Source organism: Agelaius phoeniceus, chromosome 6 (assembly GCF_051311805.1).
Source record: "Agelaius phoeniceus isolate bAgePho1 chromosome 6, bAgePho1.hap1, whole genome shotgun sequence".
In the NCBI taxonomy this organism is placed as follows: domain Eukaryota; kingdom Metazoa; phylum Chordata; class Aves; order Passeriformes; family Icteridae; genus Agelaius; species Agelaius phoeniceus.
This window is the reverse complement of record NC_135270.1, coordinates 1,720,838-1,739,297: the sequence shown is the minus strand read 5'-3', so window position 1 is coordinate 1,739,297 and position 18,460 is coordinate 1,720,838. Positions and strand designations below refer to the sequence as shown.

The 18,460-nt window shown below is 41.7% G+C and overlaps 1 protein-coding gene across 7 annotated transcripts in view; it reads right to left on the bottom strand.

The window, feature by feature from the left end:
• The window catches only part of MICAL2 (microtubule associated monooxygenase, calponin and LIM domain containing 2), a 121,826-nt gene that overhangs the window by 61,169 nt on the left and 42,197 nt on the right, over window positions 1–18,460 (bottom strand). For 5 of the 7 annotated variants that reach the window (XR_013182638.1, XM_077179476.1, XM_077179471.1 and 2 more), the window contains exons 4-17: window positions 17,727–17,843; window positions 16,669–16,770; window positions 14,671–14,826; window positions 13,332–13,432; window positions 10,919–11,176; window positions 9,990–10,105; window positions 8,822–8,948; window positions 8,543–8,633; window positions 8,302–8,449; window positions 6,090–6,289; window positions 5,102–5,214; window positions 1,988–2,059; window positions 1,278–1,427; window positions 37–141 (exon numbers count right to left, since the gene is read on the bottom strand). Coding sequence is in view for 6 of the 7 variants with exons in the window: in XM_077179476.1 (XP_077035591.1) it covers window positions 37–141; window positions 1,278–1,427; window positions 1,988–2,059; window positions 5,102–5,214; window positions 6,090–6,289; window positions 8,302–8,449; window positions 8,543–8,633; window positions 8,822–8,948; window positions 9,990–10,105; window positions 10,919–11,176; window positions 13,332–13,432; window positions 14,671–14,826; window positions 16,669–16,770; window positions 17,727–17,843 (1,856 nt within the window). In the remaining variant the exon portion in view is untranslated. The remainder of the gene's footprint in view (window positions 1–36; window positions 142–1,277; window positions 1,428–1,987; window positions 2,060–5,101; window positions 5,215–6,089; window positions 6,290–8,301; window positions 8,450–8,542; window positions 8,634–8,821; window positions 8,949–9,989; window positions 10,106–10,918; window positions 11,177–13,331; window positions 13,433–14,670; window positions 14,827–16,668; window positions 16,771–17,726; window positions 17,844–18,460) is intronic. The other 2 variants (XM_077179474.1, XM_077179475.1) reach the window with 1 other exon arrangement.

Here is an 18,460-nt window from a genome sequence, read left to right as displayed (position 1 = left end):
GCTTGCCAGGTGTTAGTTAGCCCCAGAGCTTCCTACCTGCCTTTTTGGTTGAGGTGGAAGAAGGCTTGGATCCATAGGTTTAGCAAAGCGAGGATTAACAGGAGGGTCAGAGGAGAGCAGGGCCGGTCTATCTGTTACCTCCTTGTAAAGCATTTTTAAAATTGCAAAGACAGAGTAAAGGAGAAAAAAAAAAAAAGGAAGACAGTAAAATAGGATTCAAAGAATTTCTGAGGCAGAAAGAAAGAAAAGCTTCTTTTAAAGATACATTACTATGAAGCTTAAGAACACATTTTGCGTATTTTTGCCACCTACTCATTTTATTAGCAACTGCTACCATCAAAGATATACTTTGAAGTTGAGTTGAACACATTCATTACTTTTTAACACAGTTTATGACCAAAATAACTCCCTTCAGCATGGCCAAGGAACTCTCTGGCCACTTACCACACACTGAAAGCTCAGGGCATTGACAAGTAGCCAGGCAGTGTGCAAACAACTTTGGTTCAAGGATAGACAAAGTCACCTGACATCTACAAAGCCTACACTACTGGAGGACCTAAATATCTAAATAAACAAACAGATACAAGGATGAAGAATTAAGAAAGCCACCATCTTTGTCAAAACATCCACACTTTGCTCATCCTTCCTTCAGGTCTTTCAGATGACAGATCTAAACTCTGCTAATTCCAACTATTCCTGGCTGAAGTGTGATTTTGAGCTTCTCCTCCCTACCTTGGCAGCATGGGATTGTTTTTAAAATACCTGTAGTCACACTAACAACAAACCATGAAAACGCTGTACAATGCATAAATGTATTCCACTCTGCCTAGTTTTGGAATGGAAATGGCAGCCAGACATATATTGCAAGAGATTAGGTTTCCTTTTGACACTTCCTAATTTTCCATGAAGACAGGCTCCACAGGATATGCAGTGTCCTTTATTTGAAAAACACAGGCCACAACAGGCCTTCTGCAATACTGCATGCAGCCACCTTAGACTTCCAAACAACACAAATTCCACAGGCTTGCTTCCATGAGATTTCTAAACACTATAACACAGCAATATGTTATTGTTAGATGCATTAGTCAATCTATATGACTTGTATTTGTTTACCAAGTATTGAGAGAAATACTTTTAATTTGCATAAAGTATTAAAAAAGACAAGCCACTCCAAACACCTAAGAGACTCCTGTCTTCCCTGGGAAATCTGCATTACCTTCACAAGGAGGGACTACAGTTCAATTTCAGAGATGCTTTCATGTTCATCTCTGACCTACCTGTCTCCTCAGAATTGTATTTGAAGAATTCTCTTCAAACTTTGCCAGCAGCTGAGTTGCCATTGATTTGACTTTGTTCTGGTTCATTCCTTCTCTGCATTCACTCTGTTCTTTCCCATTGTTTGTCCCCTGGCTTGGAAAGCCTGAAGTCTGCAAGGAAACAACAAACTGTGTTTTTCTTGTGTTTCCTACAACACTCATGAAGGGAGAGGAGGGAGAGGAGGAGAGAGGTAACATCCTTTTCAGCAAAGGGAGAAAGGAAATACAGTCTGCAGTATACCAAAATGACATGTTTAGCATGCAAAAGTTGCCAAAAAATATTTTCTTGGGTCCCAGAGTACAGTAAAAGGGACATTAATCGGTGCTGCTATTCATAAAGCAGAGTCACAAAGTTGAATCAGAGAAGGGCTAGAAACCAAGCTGCAATGCAAACTCTTCAAATAAAAAATTGTCTAAATAGACAATTAGGAAAAGGAAAAACAAACCAATACCTTAAATGATCCTGTGTCAGAACAAAAACTAGTGCAATTTAGTTAATGCTCTACTCCCTCCCAAATGATTAAAATTAATTTATCTCTTCTTTAGTGCACGCCACAGTAAATTCAAGATTTCAAGGGAGAGGTTTTTTCTGTGCCATACTCCAAGGCCAAAGCTTGGTCCCCCAGCTCTGGTGCCCATCTGGACACGGGTGGGCACCACTGAACACCAACCTGCTCAAAGACACCAAAGAGGCCTTTCCGACGCCTCTTGTTCGTCTCATTTTCTTCTGTTTTCCCTTCAGCCTGAAAGGGCAAAGCCAAAACAAGTTCCATGGGTTACTGCAGCGATTCCCAAGTTTACCCCAGCAGCTCCTCCCAGGAGAAGCTCCATCCCCCAGGCAGGTGAGGTCTGGGCTGTGCTCAGCCAGGCACACACTGGTGAGCAGTGCCAGCATCAGGGGGTCCCGCTGCCCTCCCTGTCAGACCCCCCAGCTCACAGGTATCCTCATGCAGGCATCAGGGCACTAAAAGCCATCACACAGCCCCTGACTGGGAGCATGAGAACACATGCTTGTACACTGTGCTGAACAGGCCCTACAACTTGGTGTTTAATTTTCCCTCTTTCAGGACTGAGGAGTTTAGAATTCATAATGTATTAACACATCCTTGAAGAAAAAGGTTTTACAGCATGAGTTATTCCGTGAATTTTCAGCTAGACTGCACTGTTTTCCAGAGAAGTAACAAAATCCAGAAACCCCTCAGTCTTTCACTGTAACCCCCAAATCTCTCTTGAACCATCAGTCTGCATGCAGATCATGAATTCATAGCACAGTCATGCTTCCATTTTTGAGCAATTACTGGCTGCCTTGAAGGTCTGTCTCCTAAGGTTCACCTCCCTGACTATGGCTGAACATTACAACACTTAAGCAACCAAATTGCTTCTTTTATGCTCGAGCCACGAACATATTTCATTATTTTACTCAACTAGAGATTACACAAATCAGTAATACTTCATACTCAGTCTGCACAAACTTGAAAAGTAGTCAATGCTGGCAAATTTTTATCACTTCTTATAACATTCAGTCGTGATTATTTGATATGGTGATAATTTATGAACAATAAACTATATTCCACTTATTGGCATTTGCCCACGCTGTAACTTAGTGCCTGCTCAGCCAACTTAAAAAACAAATAAAAGGAGTAAAAGGAATTCCTTAAAAAGAAATAAAGAAAGATCAAAGAATGCAGGCTTCCTTTTTACATATAGACTGTTTGTAATAAATCATTATGCAATGAAGACGAGTAATCCCAAACAACTTGTGGGCAAACACCAAAGGAATCAGATGACAATATTTCAATTACTTTGCTTTACTACGTTGTCTTTCAAGCAGCAGCTCAGTAAAACCCAGCTTTGCACTACCTAGAGTCATCAGTCTACACCCAGAAAGGGTGAACACAGAGCAGCACAATGTATTCTGCATAATAGCCTGGGCCACATAAAAGCAGATTTTGCCTGAGCGAATGGAGCAAAGCAAGATGCTGCCTTTCAGAAATTGGGCAGAAAGGACTCTCATTAACATGCTGACAAAGAAGTGAAAGACAAAGCAATTTAATTGCCGAGCAGGACTCCAAAAGGGCTGCGCCCTGCATTGTGTAAACACCTCCATTCATTTATTAGTCTGGAGCACAGGAAATCTCAGTTCCTCTCCAGCCGGGCTGACACTCCGAGGAGAATGGAAAACATGATCCAGCTCAGCACAGGCTGCCAGAACAGCCACAGCCACCCCAGCTCCAGGCCCCGCTTCCTGGTCTCTCACAGCCTGCGCCCAGATAAGGATCCCTCCTCCAGCCCAGCCCAAGGACAAACTGCATGCCATGGAAGCTCAGTTAGCAACACTCTCTGCTCTGCTAAAGCCTGGACAGAACAACTCATATACATGCACCTTGATAATGCTCAGCACCACTTCCTGCAGGGGAAAGAACCCTAAAACTGAAGCCTCAGCCAAACCCTGAACTCAAGCAATTGCTTTCCAAGGAGCTTAATTGCCCAGCTAGTTTCAGCTGGTTATGGCACTCCCAAGTCTGTCCTAATCCAAGAACCCTAACCCACCATGCTTGGTTTCACAGCCCATCCGTGACAGAGCTGCAAAACCTCACACAAAATGCCTTGTTTCCCAAGCTGATTTAGGAAATAATACTTCCACTTCTCATTTCCAACGAGCTCCCCTAGTGTGAAACCAGAGGGGCCCTTCAAGCAAATCACCTTGTGCTTTCATGTACTGCCAAGAACTCCAGCTCCTGCTATGACAGAAGGCTTATTTCATGACAGGAGGTTAATCAGAGGCTCTATGGCTCAGTAATGGAAAGCTCTCCCCACTGCTAAAAGTCTGTTTACTTCTGCAAACAACTCATTGAAAAACAACACTGTGGTCATGATAAAGGTTTTCCTTCTAAAGAAGTCACCCACAAGAAAAAGCAAAGTTTATTCTGCCTGTTTGGTTTCTCACAGCTTGGCTATCTGGGAACCATGTCACTTAGTTTTGTGTATATGTGGGTGGCAGGAAAAAATTATTTCCTAACAAGGATATTTTAAGTTACTGGACAATTGACTGCCCATAGGTTTTGAAAAACAGTTTGCAGGATGGAAAATATTCAAGACAAAAGTCAGTGTAGGAAGTATCTGGAAGTTCTGGAGTAATTCTTCAGGTGAAAAAAATAGAAATTACATTTCTACAAGACAAGAGAGCAACAACTATAAAAAGCAGTATATTAAAATACTGAGAAATGCAGTAGATGTGTACATGTGTTAACTCAGGCCCCTGCAAAGCTTCAAGGCTCTGTAGTGCTTAATCACAGCATGTATGGGCATGGATTTTTTATAATACAGGGATATAACAGGGCCTGTCAGTAAGTTTTCATTAATAAGTAACCAAGAGAGAAAAGTACACGGGCATGACTAAGAGATTGTTATCCCTAAGCTGCTGATCAACCTGCCCACTGTTTGTCGCCACTGCAGGTTTCCTCTGTAGGAGTTGGAAAGCTTCTCTTCAGAACCCTGACAGCATCCACAAACTGTGCAAATCACTGGTTTATTCAACAAGCAGCCCTCCCTCCCAATCAATAAACAGTCTAGCATAGCACTGATTATTTGAACTGGTATATAATAAAATGGCTGTATATTTAACTCCAGGAATACAGAGCTACAGGACTCTTTCTTACAGGCAGAAATAGCTCAGAAAATTATAGCAGTGTATATATAAACCCCTTATTTCTGAGCCTGAAAGCTTATTTTCATCTTTTCAGAAAAAAAAATATTCATACAGCAAGTCTTGCTTCACAACTCACCTTTGGTACTCGTTTTCTTGGTAAAGTTAAATTGATATGATTATTAAAGATGAAATTTGATGATTTTGGTGAACCAGGATCATTATTTTCTCCATTTTGCTTCTCAGCAGCATCTGTTGAAAAAACAACTGCTTAGGATATTTACTTAGATTTGGTTTTAAATTATTCTAAGCCAAAGCTTTCCAGTTGAGTGCTGGTAGCAATTATATATAAGAAACACAGACAAATAAAAGTAAATACATACAATGTAGGGTGGCTTTTTAAAAAAAGGAGGAGAGAAACACAAGCATCAGTGTGCTACCAGGGAATCACAGCAACAACTCGATACATGCCCTCCATGATGTCAAGCAGCAGTTATCCAGCTGCTCCTACTCCCTGAAACCACCAAGGACCCACAAAGCCTTGGTCTTCAATCAAATTCTCCCCCATTTCCTGTGTTAAGCCCGAGGTAACTCCTGCAGGCCAGAAGGGCTCTGCTGGTGATTTGTGGGAGCAAACAAACTCCACAACTTTTGTGGAAGTTGTAAAGCCGGTGTGTTTATTACAGTGCTGGATGTGGGGATCATTCCCCTAACATGACATGCGTGCCTCTGGGAACTCTAGATCCTCTTTTATCTCCCTCTCAAACACATATGCATGCAATGTCACAATAAGTTCATGTTCATTTCACTGATTTCATGTGACATTTGCCACTGATTCTTCTTTATCAGAAGGAACTCCTGGCTCATTTTGACCCTGCTCTCTCTGTCTGCCCCCTCCTTATCTCTGTCCTTCAGCTGAAGCAGTTTCTCTGAGCACAGGTTTTTGCGAGAACAGGCAGTCAGACTAAACAGCCACGTTTGCAAACTACAGACTTAACCCAAAGACGTACATTTCACCCAAATCAAAATGGATTTCTACTCTGGACAATTCCTACTCTGCCTGGCTGGGAAAGGCCTCTTGGCTGGAGAGCAGTGCTCATCAGCAGCCTGGACGAAGGCTCACTCACCGACTGCGCGCAGAGGGGTGCCGCGGAACAGCTCGTAGAACTTGGACAGGTACAGCACCATGCTGAGCTTGTCGGGCTCCCCGGCCGAGCCCAGCTCCTGGCCCGTGGTCACCGGGGGGATCCCAAACTCCCGCTCGGCCACGTCGAAGGCCAGCTGGTTGTTCCTCACCGCGTCCTCTTCGTTCAGGGCCTCAAAGTCACTGTGGGGACAGACAGACAGCGGCATCGCTCGTTCCCGCTCCCCTCGGCAACACGCCGTGCCCCCGTGGCACAGCAGCACCAGCAGCTCAAGATTATTGCAAACACTTATTTTATTATTACAAATACTGCCTTTGCCAGAAATGGAATCCAAAAGCTTTTTCACTGAACTGGACCTTGATGTGGTCCTACCAAAAAATATCTTTATTTATTGGAGAGATGCAATTCTTCCTCAGAAGTGCTAGCAAACCTTCTCCTTCTCCAAATACAGCTGAACTGCTACAGACTTCATCCATTAGCAAGAGATTACTTAGGTTCAATTAGTTTTATAAATCACCAAAGCCAGGAGGAAGAAATTTGGGACAGCATTCTATGGAAGTAGCATATTATGTATGTGCACACACATGCACAGACACTACCTTTCCTTTTTTAATGTGTTACACACACGGTTTGAGCAGGGACCTCCTGCCCAGGTCATAACTGAATTTAGCAGTACACTAAATAAGTGCATCACACATCTGGAACTCTGTTATCCACTCTCTAATCCATTTTCTATGAGACCTATTCTAAGACTCTGATCTTTTGAACAGCTTCCAAAATTCATGATTAAAATAAACATGTAAATAAATTACAAAGCTCCATCCAGGCAGGGTAGTTTCTTTCTCCTCACAGTGGAATGTGAGTTTTTGAATTCCCAAAGAATTTCTCCTCTTCTCTCACCCACCCACTGCCCATTTCTGGAGCTGGGAGCTGTCACTGGCAGCCACCTCTCCTGCCTGCCTAGCTTTCATCCAGCCAAGTCCTTCTGCAGGCTCATTGAATACAAGAAGCCAACAAGATCCAAACACAACATTAATTGAACAGCAGGAGGTCTGTTAGCTCAGGAAGATAAATTTATTGACCTTGTAGAGAGCAGTGCAGAGAACATGTTTTCCACAGTCAGCAAAGATTACTTTGCTTTCTGTATCCTCTCTCCCAAAACCATCCAGAATTCTAATTCTTTTAAACTAACCCAAGGCCAAAAAAAAATTCCTGTTCTTAAAATCTCAGCTCTTCCTCTGGCAAAACTGTACAAACAAGCACTCTAGGTACCACTCCTATTTTTTTCCAATTTATAACACCTCATAAAAAAGTTCAGTCATTCCTTTCATTTATCCACAATAAAGGGAGGTTAACAGTAATTCATGTGTGACTCCTAACTCTCTGTAGGAAGACAAGAGAATGCATCCACTGCATTTTGGAGACTGGTGAGAAGAGAGAGTCACCCCACTGACTGCACCCAGCAGTGCCAGCAATTGCTATTTCTTGATACCTGTTACACACTGACCTTCTTGTATCTAACTACGGGACATTACAAAATATTCAGATGCATGGAGTTGGGTCATGCAGCACTAGGACCCCAGAAACTGTGCCAAAAGGGGAATGCTGGCTTACACTCAACCCCTAGGGCAGTTAATTTTCAAGGCCCTGCCCTTGCTTTGCCCACGTGAAAGAACTCTGTGCTCTCCTGGACAGAGTTTTACAAAACCTCCATCTCCACAGACCAACATTTCCCTCTTTGACTGTCACAGCAACCAGAACAACACATGAAGAATGGCTCCTTCAGGCTCACCCAGCATTTCTGTAACTCAGGATTGTGCTTCATGGCTGTGGTTTCAAACAGACACCATAACCTGTCTCCAGGGATCTGGGAACGCAGCTCTACACATTCCCCCAGAACTGCAAATTTCGTTTTAAATAGACACATGACTCCCACAAACATGATAAATCATAGGGTTCAAAACCCTCCTAGCTCTTTGAAAGCACATCTATTTCATGCTAAACAGCATGCAAGGACACACAGAAGAAACACAGCAAACCCAACCCCACCCTTCCCCCCTCCACGCCTGGCCGTGGTGTGCACTTCCTTGCAGAAAGCAGCCACACAAGGGGACTGTGGAGTGTCAGGGCTGCTCTGGCCTTACGCTGCCCTTTGCAAATGCCTCAGCCGAGGAGTTCCCCAGCTGTCACTCACATGAGGTCAGGCCTGAAGCGATGGATGATGGCACACAGAGCAAGGCCACTTTTCCAGGAGCTGGTCAGGTCAGTGACATTGACGTTTCGGTATCCCTCCGTCTGCTTCTGGCACCACGTCAGAAGCTTGTTAGGCCGAATATCTGACTCTGCAAAAAGGGGAAAGCAAACCTTTCAGTCAGCTTCTGCATGCTCAGAAGGCCACAAATGTTAAGCCACAGCAAACAGGAGATGCCACTTACCCTGTCTTGTGAGGTTCACTGATCTTCTGATGGAGCTCACTCTTTCAAGAGGACACTGCTGTAGCTCATTGGTAACATATAATTGTCTCACCTGCAAGGAAAAGCAATCACCAGCATAACATCAGACAAAAAACCAGTTTTGTTTCCAGGTTAACTTTATCAGCAGCTGGTTCTAAATTAAGGAGTCTCCTGAAGATTTTGTTTACACACTCCTTGCATCTCTATTTACCCCTGATAAAAAAAGAACTGATTTCACAAGCAAGCCTTTTAAGTACTGACCTGGTGAGGTCGAACACAGCTCGAGTTCAAGTTTGGGTATCTTGTTCCCGGGTCAATGGTGTACTGGTCAAAGTTCTTATTAATGTTTTCAGGGGTCGTCTGAGGCAAGAGTCGATAAATGCTCTCTCTTGGAGAGAAAAAAGATGCAAGATTTATGTATTAAAATAAATATTTATTTATAAGAGATCAGGGTTTTTTTTGCAGCTGCCTAAGCTTCATTTTGTTTCTGCCAGGACAAGTTACGGACCAAATGCATAATGCATCCATCCCATTTCTTATCCCCACTCAGCAGAAGGATGCCAGACAGAAAAAGGACAAGAGGACACTTAGAGCTTATGCCCATATTTTCCTGAGGCAGGAAGTGAGCAAGAAAAAGGAGGGAAAAAAAAAAAAAAAGGGATTACATCATCTAGTCATCTGGTTTTGCTTTAACATCTACTCAAGAAGTAACTTTTTAACCACATAATAGCACTAAATCCTGTCATCCTGCAATTCCTATAACCACCACAGCTTTTTTTACTATGCTGTTCAATTTTCCATTTGGGATTAGGCCGTGTTTGAGTCATCCCACAGGCTTCTACCTTAAAAATTCCCAAAGTGCAGTAGTTAGTAAAGCTCCTGCTTGCATTTCCACAACCATGACTCTTCCTATTACATATCTACCCCAAAACAGCCTGGGCAGCTGTAGGAGAGCAGGGTGGCTGCCAGCAGGACCTAAGTCAGCAACTTCAACCCTCAGACCATGATGACGCCAAGACTGCTGCTGTACTTTGCAACAGATTTTCTTGCTCCAGTCAAAAAAAGTTTCTGGTGCAGCATTATAATAATTCTCCACATATTTATCAGCCTAAAGAGAGCACCACTATGCCAAAATATAGAGTTAAAATCACAGAGACCAACTCTGAAAGCTGTTACGGTTGAAGAATTTATTTAGACTCCTTTCAGGATTTTTTTTATTTTGATGATAAAAAGCCAGGTGTTGAGATGGCTGGAGGTTCGGGTTTTCTTGATACAAGGTCTCTTTGGTCTATTTCTTTAAGGATCACACTTTAGTGCCATAAATCAGTGATTTAAAGCCTAATACTATTTCTCCTGATAGCATTCTGAAATCCCGTGCCTTGTAGCTCTTTAAAAGGCTGGAAATGCAGGGGAGCAGAGCAGCACTCACCGTTCAGCCAGGATCTCCAGCGGGGGCCTCCCCTGCGCCCAGCCCCGCACCATCCACGCCGTGTCAAAGGCAGCCAAGAAGCCTCTTGCACAGCCAGTGCCCATCGGCCAGAAGGGCTGCAAGGAGCAGTTACACTTTAGTCCTCTGCTTTTCTTAAGCTCTTACTACAACAGTAACTTTCAATGTGAATTTGGAGTCCAAACAGGGTTTCATACTGTCTTGGAAAAATAACCCAGAAGGAGTCAAAATGCAACACAGGCAACACTTGCAGGTTTTAAACGTGCCTCTCCTTTAAGTCTTAGGCAGGGGAAGAAGATTACTTTTTTCACTTTTTCCTTTTTTTTAACTTCTATATATAAAAACAAATTTCTTAGCCCTAAAAGGTATAGGCAGAGAATAAAAAGAAGACTCAAGAATTATTAAAGGAAAAAAAAAAAAAAGATGCCCTTTTCACCTCCTAAACTTGCTTTGGACCACTCTTTTCAAATGCCTCAGGCTGTCAGCATGAATTTAAAAGAAAGTTGCAGCATACACTTTTCACTTCAGAAAGAAAAAAAAGGGAACATACTAAGGCAAAGAGACTGCAATAATAATTTGGATCAAGTTTTTGTCTATGATGGAATTCAGTAAAATTATGCCGTGCACCCGAGCTGAGGACACGGAGCTCACAGCTTTCAGACAGAAACACAACTTGCATAAAGCAAAATGGGATCTCAGCCACAGGCTGCCAGCCAAGCATTAGCTATGACAAACTATGGCATAATAAAGGAGAAAAGAAAAAAGGGGGAAAACCTATTCCAAAGAAGGAACCACTGTTTCAAGATATGCAAAAGAGGACATTTTATACAGGAGGCTAGATTGAATGGTTGGATTAAGGAAGTAAAGTAAAAAACCTGAAAATACTACTTGGAAGGCATTCCAAGATATACCTCAAGCAAACTATCTCCAACAAGAGCCACCAGGAGCTGATGTCTGTGCCTCTCTCTCACCAGCGCAGCGTTTTCAGATGCATACATGGAGGTAAAATCAAACATTGCTACATCTGGTTGGCCATAATGATTAATTGCAAAATCCAAGGAAGGCAGCTGGTAGTTGGTTGCAAAGTCAGCAGCTTCTCTGGCGTAGGACAGCAAATTGCTCTGGTTCACATTTTCCCCACAGAGCAGCAGCTCGGTATCAACAGAGTCCTGCAAGGAGAGAAGGATGTGGGATGAGGGACTCCAGTGTCCTCTGTGAACTGGAACACTGCAGTCTCACAGCAGGACTGGGAGCCACGCATCTCGCAGCAACAAGAAACAAGTGACACTTGTCATCTCCAAAAAGCCAATGCACAAGCACAGGTACTGCCCCAAACAGAAACTTTCCTTGCCCACACTGAACGAGCAGCTTTGTTTGCAATAGAAAATCATAGCTCCTCCCAGTTCCTTGGTGCTGTGATCTTTTCAGAACATTACTTCCCTCACATCAAAAGGTGTCATCCACATCACTGCAATGCTTTGCTGCACACGTGCAGCCCCCATCTGAAACCACAGGAGAGCAGAAGCACTGATGCTGTGACATGGGGGCTCAGCCTCAAGGTTTGACTCGACATCTCAGTAAAAACACCACACTCAAACCTGGACTGTAGCAGCTTTTCTGTTCATTTTTGGGCTGGGATTTTCCTTGGGGAGAGTGGTAAAGGACCCTGCCTTTACAGGTCATCCTACTTAAAGGCAGTGATTATTAATGAGGCAGGTTCTATTTCCAGCCTAATCATGGATGAGACCCCTAATCACAGATGATACCACAAAACTGCTATTAGCCCAGTTGCACCAGACACACTGGGGTGGTTGATTTTTTTTCCACTCAGAGCTGAGTAGGTCATGAAAACAGCTCTGATGAGCCACAGCTGCTGCTCCTCTGCTCCAAACTCCCCACAGATCCCCTGGGACTGCCCTCACCTACAAACACTAGCCCCACAATCTCAGCCTACACATATCGGCAGTGATGAATCATCTTGAAAACATCATCTTAAACAGACACCTATTTATGGAAATAGACACAAAATCACTGAAAGTAAAGAGGATTTCAGAAAACTGCTCAAAATGAAAAATACACAATTGATATTAGTCCCTCCATTTCCAAGCTGTTATAACTTCAAGTGGGGTTCAAGTAATCTAGTGAGCCTGCACGAAACTGAACTCAATGTCATAGGTGATCTTTTACAGTACCACAAGCATGTGAAAAATGCCATGGGACTTTTATTTATTTACTTTATTCTATTTATTTTATTTTGTGTTACTTGGTGCATTTACTGTACAGTTGAAGTTACTTGCACTTAATAGAAAAGAAAAAGAAAAAAGAATGAATAAAGAGGAAAAAAAATTGCCTATGTTTGAACAAAGCTTGAGGCCAATGAACTCCAGGAGGCAGAAGATGGTGGGTTTGATTTACTAAAGCACATCAACAGTTTAAGTTATAATGCACAAAAACTTGATATAATATTTCCTGAACACCATCCCTTGCAAACCCTAGTGGCATTGCATTTAGACCAAGGGGTTTGACCCTTCCTCTCTCCCAGCCTGGCTGGTCATGGACAGCAGCTCTGCCCTGGGAGCCCCTGGCCTCCAAAAGGGCAGGGAATCATGGCACTGAGCTGAGTGCTCCTATCAGAAAGCCAAAAGCCCTTTTAAGAGTTCCCCACAAGTACTTCCTTCAGGAAATTACACTTGGCTGTTTTGGCACTGCTTTACTTTCCAAGAAAAATCGAACTCTTTTGGGTTTCCAGAAAGGGAAATTTAAGTGGTGCCATAACACTTCCTAGAAACAAAAGAAAATAAACCCTATATTTTAAAGAAGAAAAAAAACGAAAGAAAAAAATACCTTGAAATCACACATACCCCGGAAAGGTCAGGCCATCATGTTTATAGCCTTCTTCTATTATGTTTCACCCACTTTAAAGAATTTGCAATTTAACCTAGGGTAGGTTTTTACACTTCCTTACTTGCCTGATAAAACTGAACATAGCTGTGCTAAGTTCACCCTTAAATAACTGAGGTTTTTATTTTCTGCTGTGACGATCCCACCACGTATTTCCAAGGTGAGTCAAGATCCCATTTCAGCCAGTTTCAAAACTGATTAATTTAGGAAGTATTGTTTTCAGTTCTCTATTGAAACTTTGAGCTGACTGAAGGGAAAAAGCAAATCCTAAAAATGTCAGAGTAAGATCCAAGTGGCCTGAGCTTGAATGAAGTGATTAAGTCTATAAACACCCTGTCTAACATCCAGCAACGTTTATGCAGATGTTCACACTTACTCTGTGCCAAGTAAATAAAATAGGGTTTAACCAGCATTTTTACATACGTTAATAATCACTCCTTTGTCCAGAAGACTCTGCTTTTTTGCTGTCATCACAAAATAATGCGTGCTGTCTTTATAGTAAACAATATTCTCCAGGTCAATCCCTGAAAAGAGAGACAGACACATTTGTCACCGAACACAGCGCTCTGCCTGTGTCATTCACCAACAGCACGGGATTGATCCCGGCAGGTGCTCTTCCTTCTTAGGCTGCATCCCCTCTCCCAGCTGGGATCAAGGATTAGGGGGCAGAATGCTGTGAAACAAAACAAGAGAGGACAGTGGTCTCACCCTGTCACTGTAGGACAAAAAATAACACAATGCCGGCACGCAGCTCTTCCAAGGCGAAAAGAGAAGTTTTAATTTCTGACTCCAACATTTATAGATTTCCAAAACTGACAGTGGATTGGAAGGTGACAGTGCCACCTCTCCAATGACACTGGACAAACCAACAGTCCATCAAATTTCTCCTCCTCCATAAAAGAATGCAAAACAATAAGTTATTTACATAAAGTGTGCGATGAGAAAGTTTGTTACAAGAATCAGAAGGTTTAGAAAAACTTAAAAAATCAGGGTGACATCGCCCAACAGCAGTTTTTCTCAGCACAGTTTAAAGTTATTCAGCATTCTTTCAGGGAACATCTAGTTAACTACAGCATTAACAGCTCCTGAGGTAGAACTGAGTGCCAAGGGAGCAAAGTGTTTTTCAGGTTGCTAGGGCTCTGGCATTGGGTCTAACGAGGGGGTTTGGTATCAATTACAATAGTAATTTTTTTTTAAAAATCAGCTGTAAATCAAGAATAGAGCTGATTGTACTGACAGTGAATACAACTATTCTGAAACCCTTCCCATTAAGATGTGTTTCACAGCTTATATTTTTAGTATTTATAGCAGATTCTAGGTCTTCTCAGTTTATCAGCTCCACACATCAAAAAGCAAGAATGAACTCCTCCCAGAAGGGCAGAGACTTTTTCAAAGGGTTTAAGCTGTTCAGCATGTGAACGGATAGAAACAAAACAAATCATGTCTTAAGGGAAAATCTCTGGGCCCTGAAAATGCTCTTCCAAATTTGTTCAACATAGCAGACATTTTTGCAGTTGAGAAAAATTTAAACATTAAAACAAGCCATGATGTGGCAACACCCAAGCTAAAAAAATATCCCACTGTACCATAAATGGACACCTCCATCTGCAAGCTTCTGACATCAACAATATTTTATCACTTGGAAAGTTTTTACACAGATTATTCAAAAGTGATGTTACCAGTAACAAGAGGGTGGCCTGGCACATAGAGTTCCCCTGCTGCCTCTTGTATTTGGTAGTGGAAAAAATGAGGATGCACTCACCCGTTTCCTCTTTCAGGTCCTGGAAGAACTTCTGATTGAAGATGAAAGCAACCCCACTGATTTCTTCTACCTTGGCTTCTGCAGTTGTATTTCTGTTTATAAAATTGGCAGTGATTGCTATAGCCAGCTTTCCACGAAATTCCTTCCTCCTGAAGCCTGTGGAGCAAAGACAGGAATTAAAACCACTGCAAACTTCAGACTGGACTTTCAGAGAGGGTCAGCTCAAGGCAGCTCAATGTCTTTCCTACACTTCATCAAACAACATGCCGTCAGTAGCTTCCACCATGCCTCCAAAATTCCTTTGAATGTAAAGAGTCTTTTCTCCCCATTTTCAGCTGCAAAACTAGAGCTGCACTGCATTCAAGATAAACTCTCATTGAAAAATGTTTGGATGGGGAACTAAGGGAAGAACTTCAGGAAAAACTATGACTAAAGAAAAACGTGGAAATTTTTTTTTTTTTACATGTGTGGGGATATAACAGGTCAATTTCAGTGGAGGGAGACATTTTTAACATGCTAAATGGCAAGTTAGGTATTTCTTATATAGGTAGTAAACAGGTCTTGAAAAAACATGCAAGAGATCAGCAGTCAAAAAGCAGCAGAGAATGATGTGAAAAATAGAAATCACTGTAGCAGTGCTTAGGTGCACACACTACCAGCTAATGAGATTTTCCACAGGTATTTGGAATTGAAAAATATTCAGTGGGTTAATTGTTATATTACCAAGGTGACACCAACTGAGAAACTCCTCGCTCCATCTTTGCTTTCACTTTTCACTGAACAAAAGCCCCCTGAGCCACAATCTTGCAATCACACATTGAAGTTTTTCCATCTGTATGTTCCCCTCATCTGTTACTAAATTATGAAGTAGAATAGAGGATCCTTAGGGTATTTTTGGCTCACTGCAGATGACATTATATGAATATGCTATTTTATAGCAAGAAATAAATTGGTAATGGATTTTTGTCTCTGTGCTTCTTGATATGCTCTCGTTATTTCATTGGGATAGATTTGATAAGAGAACACCAGCTCCTATACATGTCTTCAGTGCACCAATCACTCCCCTAGATCCTGGTATGATGGCAAACATTAACCTTTTGATAGAGTCTGCAGGTGAGGCAAGAATAATTACATTTTGATGGTACCTGACTATTTAAACAGTGTTTTATGGGGGACAGCCAGACAACAGTGTAGGGAAATTTCCAGTACAGCATTATGAGGAATTAACTGTAAGTACATTGTATTTGGCAGATAAAAGAATAAGCAGACAAACTATGAAGCCAATAAAAAAAAAGGAAAAGTGTACTTAGAGAATGGAAACTAGCTTGGATATAATTAGAGTTAAAAGGGAAATACATAATTAAGTAAAAGGTTTGTTCCTGTGATGCAGGAGCAGCTTAGCCAGTGTCTCTCTGAGAAACACAACTGAGGTGGTCTGAACTCTCAGCAGTGACTCAAGTTCAGGAAACATTTACATCCTCTACTCCCACAAACCTTAGAGCTATTTATTACCTTTTGCCATTGTTTCTAAAGGAGCTGCTTCTGAAGTTCAGTCTCATTTACAAAGCAGCAAAGCCTCTGTTGCCTTCATTAAATACCTGGCAGTCACCTTTTGGTCACGAGTTCAAGCACACAGGGCAAATTCACAGCACCACAGCAAAGGCTATGCCATCCCTGACCTATATCTTGTCAGCTTCCTTCAAGTTAAATCATCATATAATTACTTAGCCTTGAAGCAAGCCCAATGGCACCACAATGCATTCTGTAGGCAGTGCAAATACACAGAGCTCAGAAGCAGTAATGACATCAAATGTTTTTTACTTTGAGCTATAACTTAAAAACAAAACCAAAAGGTACCACATAAAACAACAGCTTTCACACAGACTTCCATTGATTGAAAGGTAACCTGCTGCTTTGTTTCTTTCTTTGCTCTGACTTTCAGATCTTTCAAGGTACCCTAAAGAGCAGTAATCAGGCTAAACACACACATCCACCCACCTTCCAAGGTGTTCCTGCGGCCATCTGCACCAATGATAACATCAAATTCATACTCTGACAAAGGGTGATCCATGGGGAGAAATTCAGCTCTCCAACCCATCTCTGAAAACACAAATAATATTTATTAATTCTTCAGTATTACAGCAGAGAAGCGATTTCAGAGTCTGAGGAAAGGCCACTGAGATAAAGGGGTGCATTTCTCATTCTCTGGATCACCTAATGCAGTAGCTTCCTCTCAGAGCCACACAAGAAGATGCTCAAGCATTTGATTCTCACAGAAATAACCCCCCAGCCACCTTACCAGGGCAGTACATACATGTGGTTACTGCAAGAAAGAACTGGCTACTAAAAGAGGAAAAATAGCATTCCATCATCAGTGCTTCTAATTGTCTTCTAAATAGAAATTAAATGGAAGCATACTCACAAAGCTAAATTTATTCTTTTTACAAAGCTGATTATGTGAACGTGTTTGCACTGTCAGTGTTTTAAAATTATATATACTTTATTTAAACTAATATACTTGTTTTGCTGTCACTATGTGACCCTTTGAAGAGATACCACAGAGTTTAAATTAAAATTTTAAAATATTTTAGTGATACTACATCCAAAAAACTAATATTTAAAAAAAATTAGAGAATTAGAATCTTTCTCTATTGTTTAAAAATCTTGCGTAAGAATGCTCATAAGACTCTGTGTGCCAGTGGGAGTTATAGCAAATGTGAATGCAAAAACAAGGCCCTCGGCACTTCATCCATCCTCAATATTTATATTATCAAGAAGATCCTGAGAAGCTACACCAGACTTCCTACAAAGCCTCAAACACATGCCAGAAGGCATAGTGCAAAACCTGAGCTTCCCAGCCTGGGCTGTGTTTTAAGATTTATCAGTGCTCTGTCACACTGATTCTCATCACACTGCACAGAACAAGGCTGGCTGAGCAAGAAGGGCAAAAAACTCTTGATTTCTGTAAACAGTGTTTGACTGCCTTATGCAACTTCACGTAACACCTGGCACAAAAAAATGTTGCTGTGAGCAGAATGTATTATGATAAATAATACTTTGGTTTTCTTGATCTTCAGGAGGCTCCAGGACTTTCACGAATTCCAGGTTCACGTGAATTTCCACTCCAAGGATAAGGGCAACTTTGAAGAGGATGAGTTGAAGCTGTCGAATACCTGTGGAGAGCAAGTGACAAAGATGTATTTGATAAGTAAGCAACCCCAGCTGCCACCAGCCTGCTAGAGAACTGAAATTCATTGTTAACACAAGTGTGTAGCATTTCTATTTCCCATACTGTAATGAATGCAAACATAGCAACTACCACAGGATGTTGTTCTCTTCCACCTCCCTTTCCTCTTGCAGCACAATCTCGTTAGCAAAACTCATTTCAGTTGAGTTTCTTAGAATGTTTTTGTAGAGCTTTGTCTCTTGATGATATTTAAAAGATCTGCTAACCAGCGTATTTTAGTATACAAAATTTTACAGCATATTTCCCTGTAAAATAGTCCACTCCGTTATTTGTGTCTACCTTCAACATACTGGAATAAATATCAATATTCTTCATACCTCATAATCAAAACCTGTTGTTTAACCATAGCAGACTAACAAGAAAATCTGCTCCATAAGACTGTAACTTGTTCTATTTCCACCTTGCTTAAACAAGACCATTTTTTTTCCTCTCTGTGTGCACACATGCACTGGCACATGGTTAAGGCAGATGAACTTTCTGCCAAACCAAGAATGTCTCCACCAATCTTCTGATCCTGGCAACCTCTTATCTGAACAGTGCCCA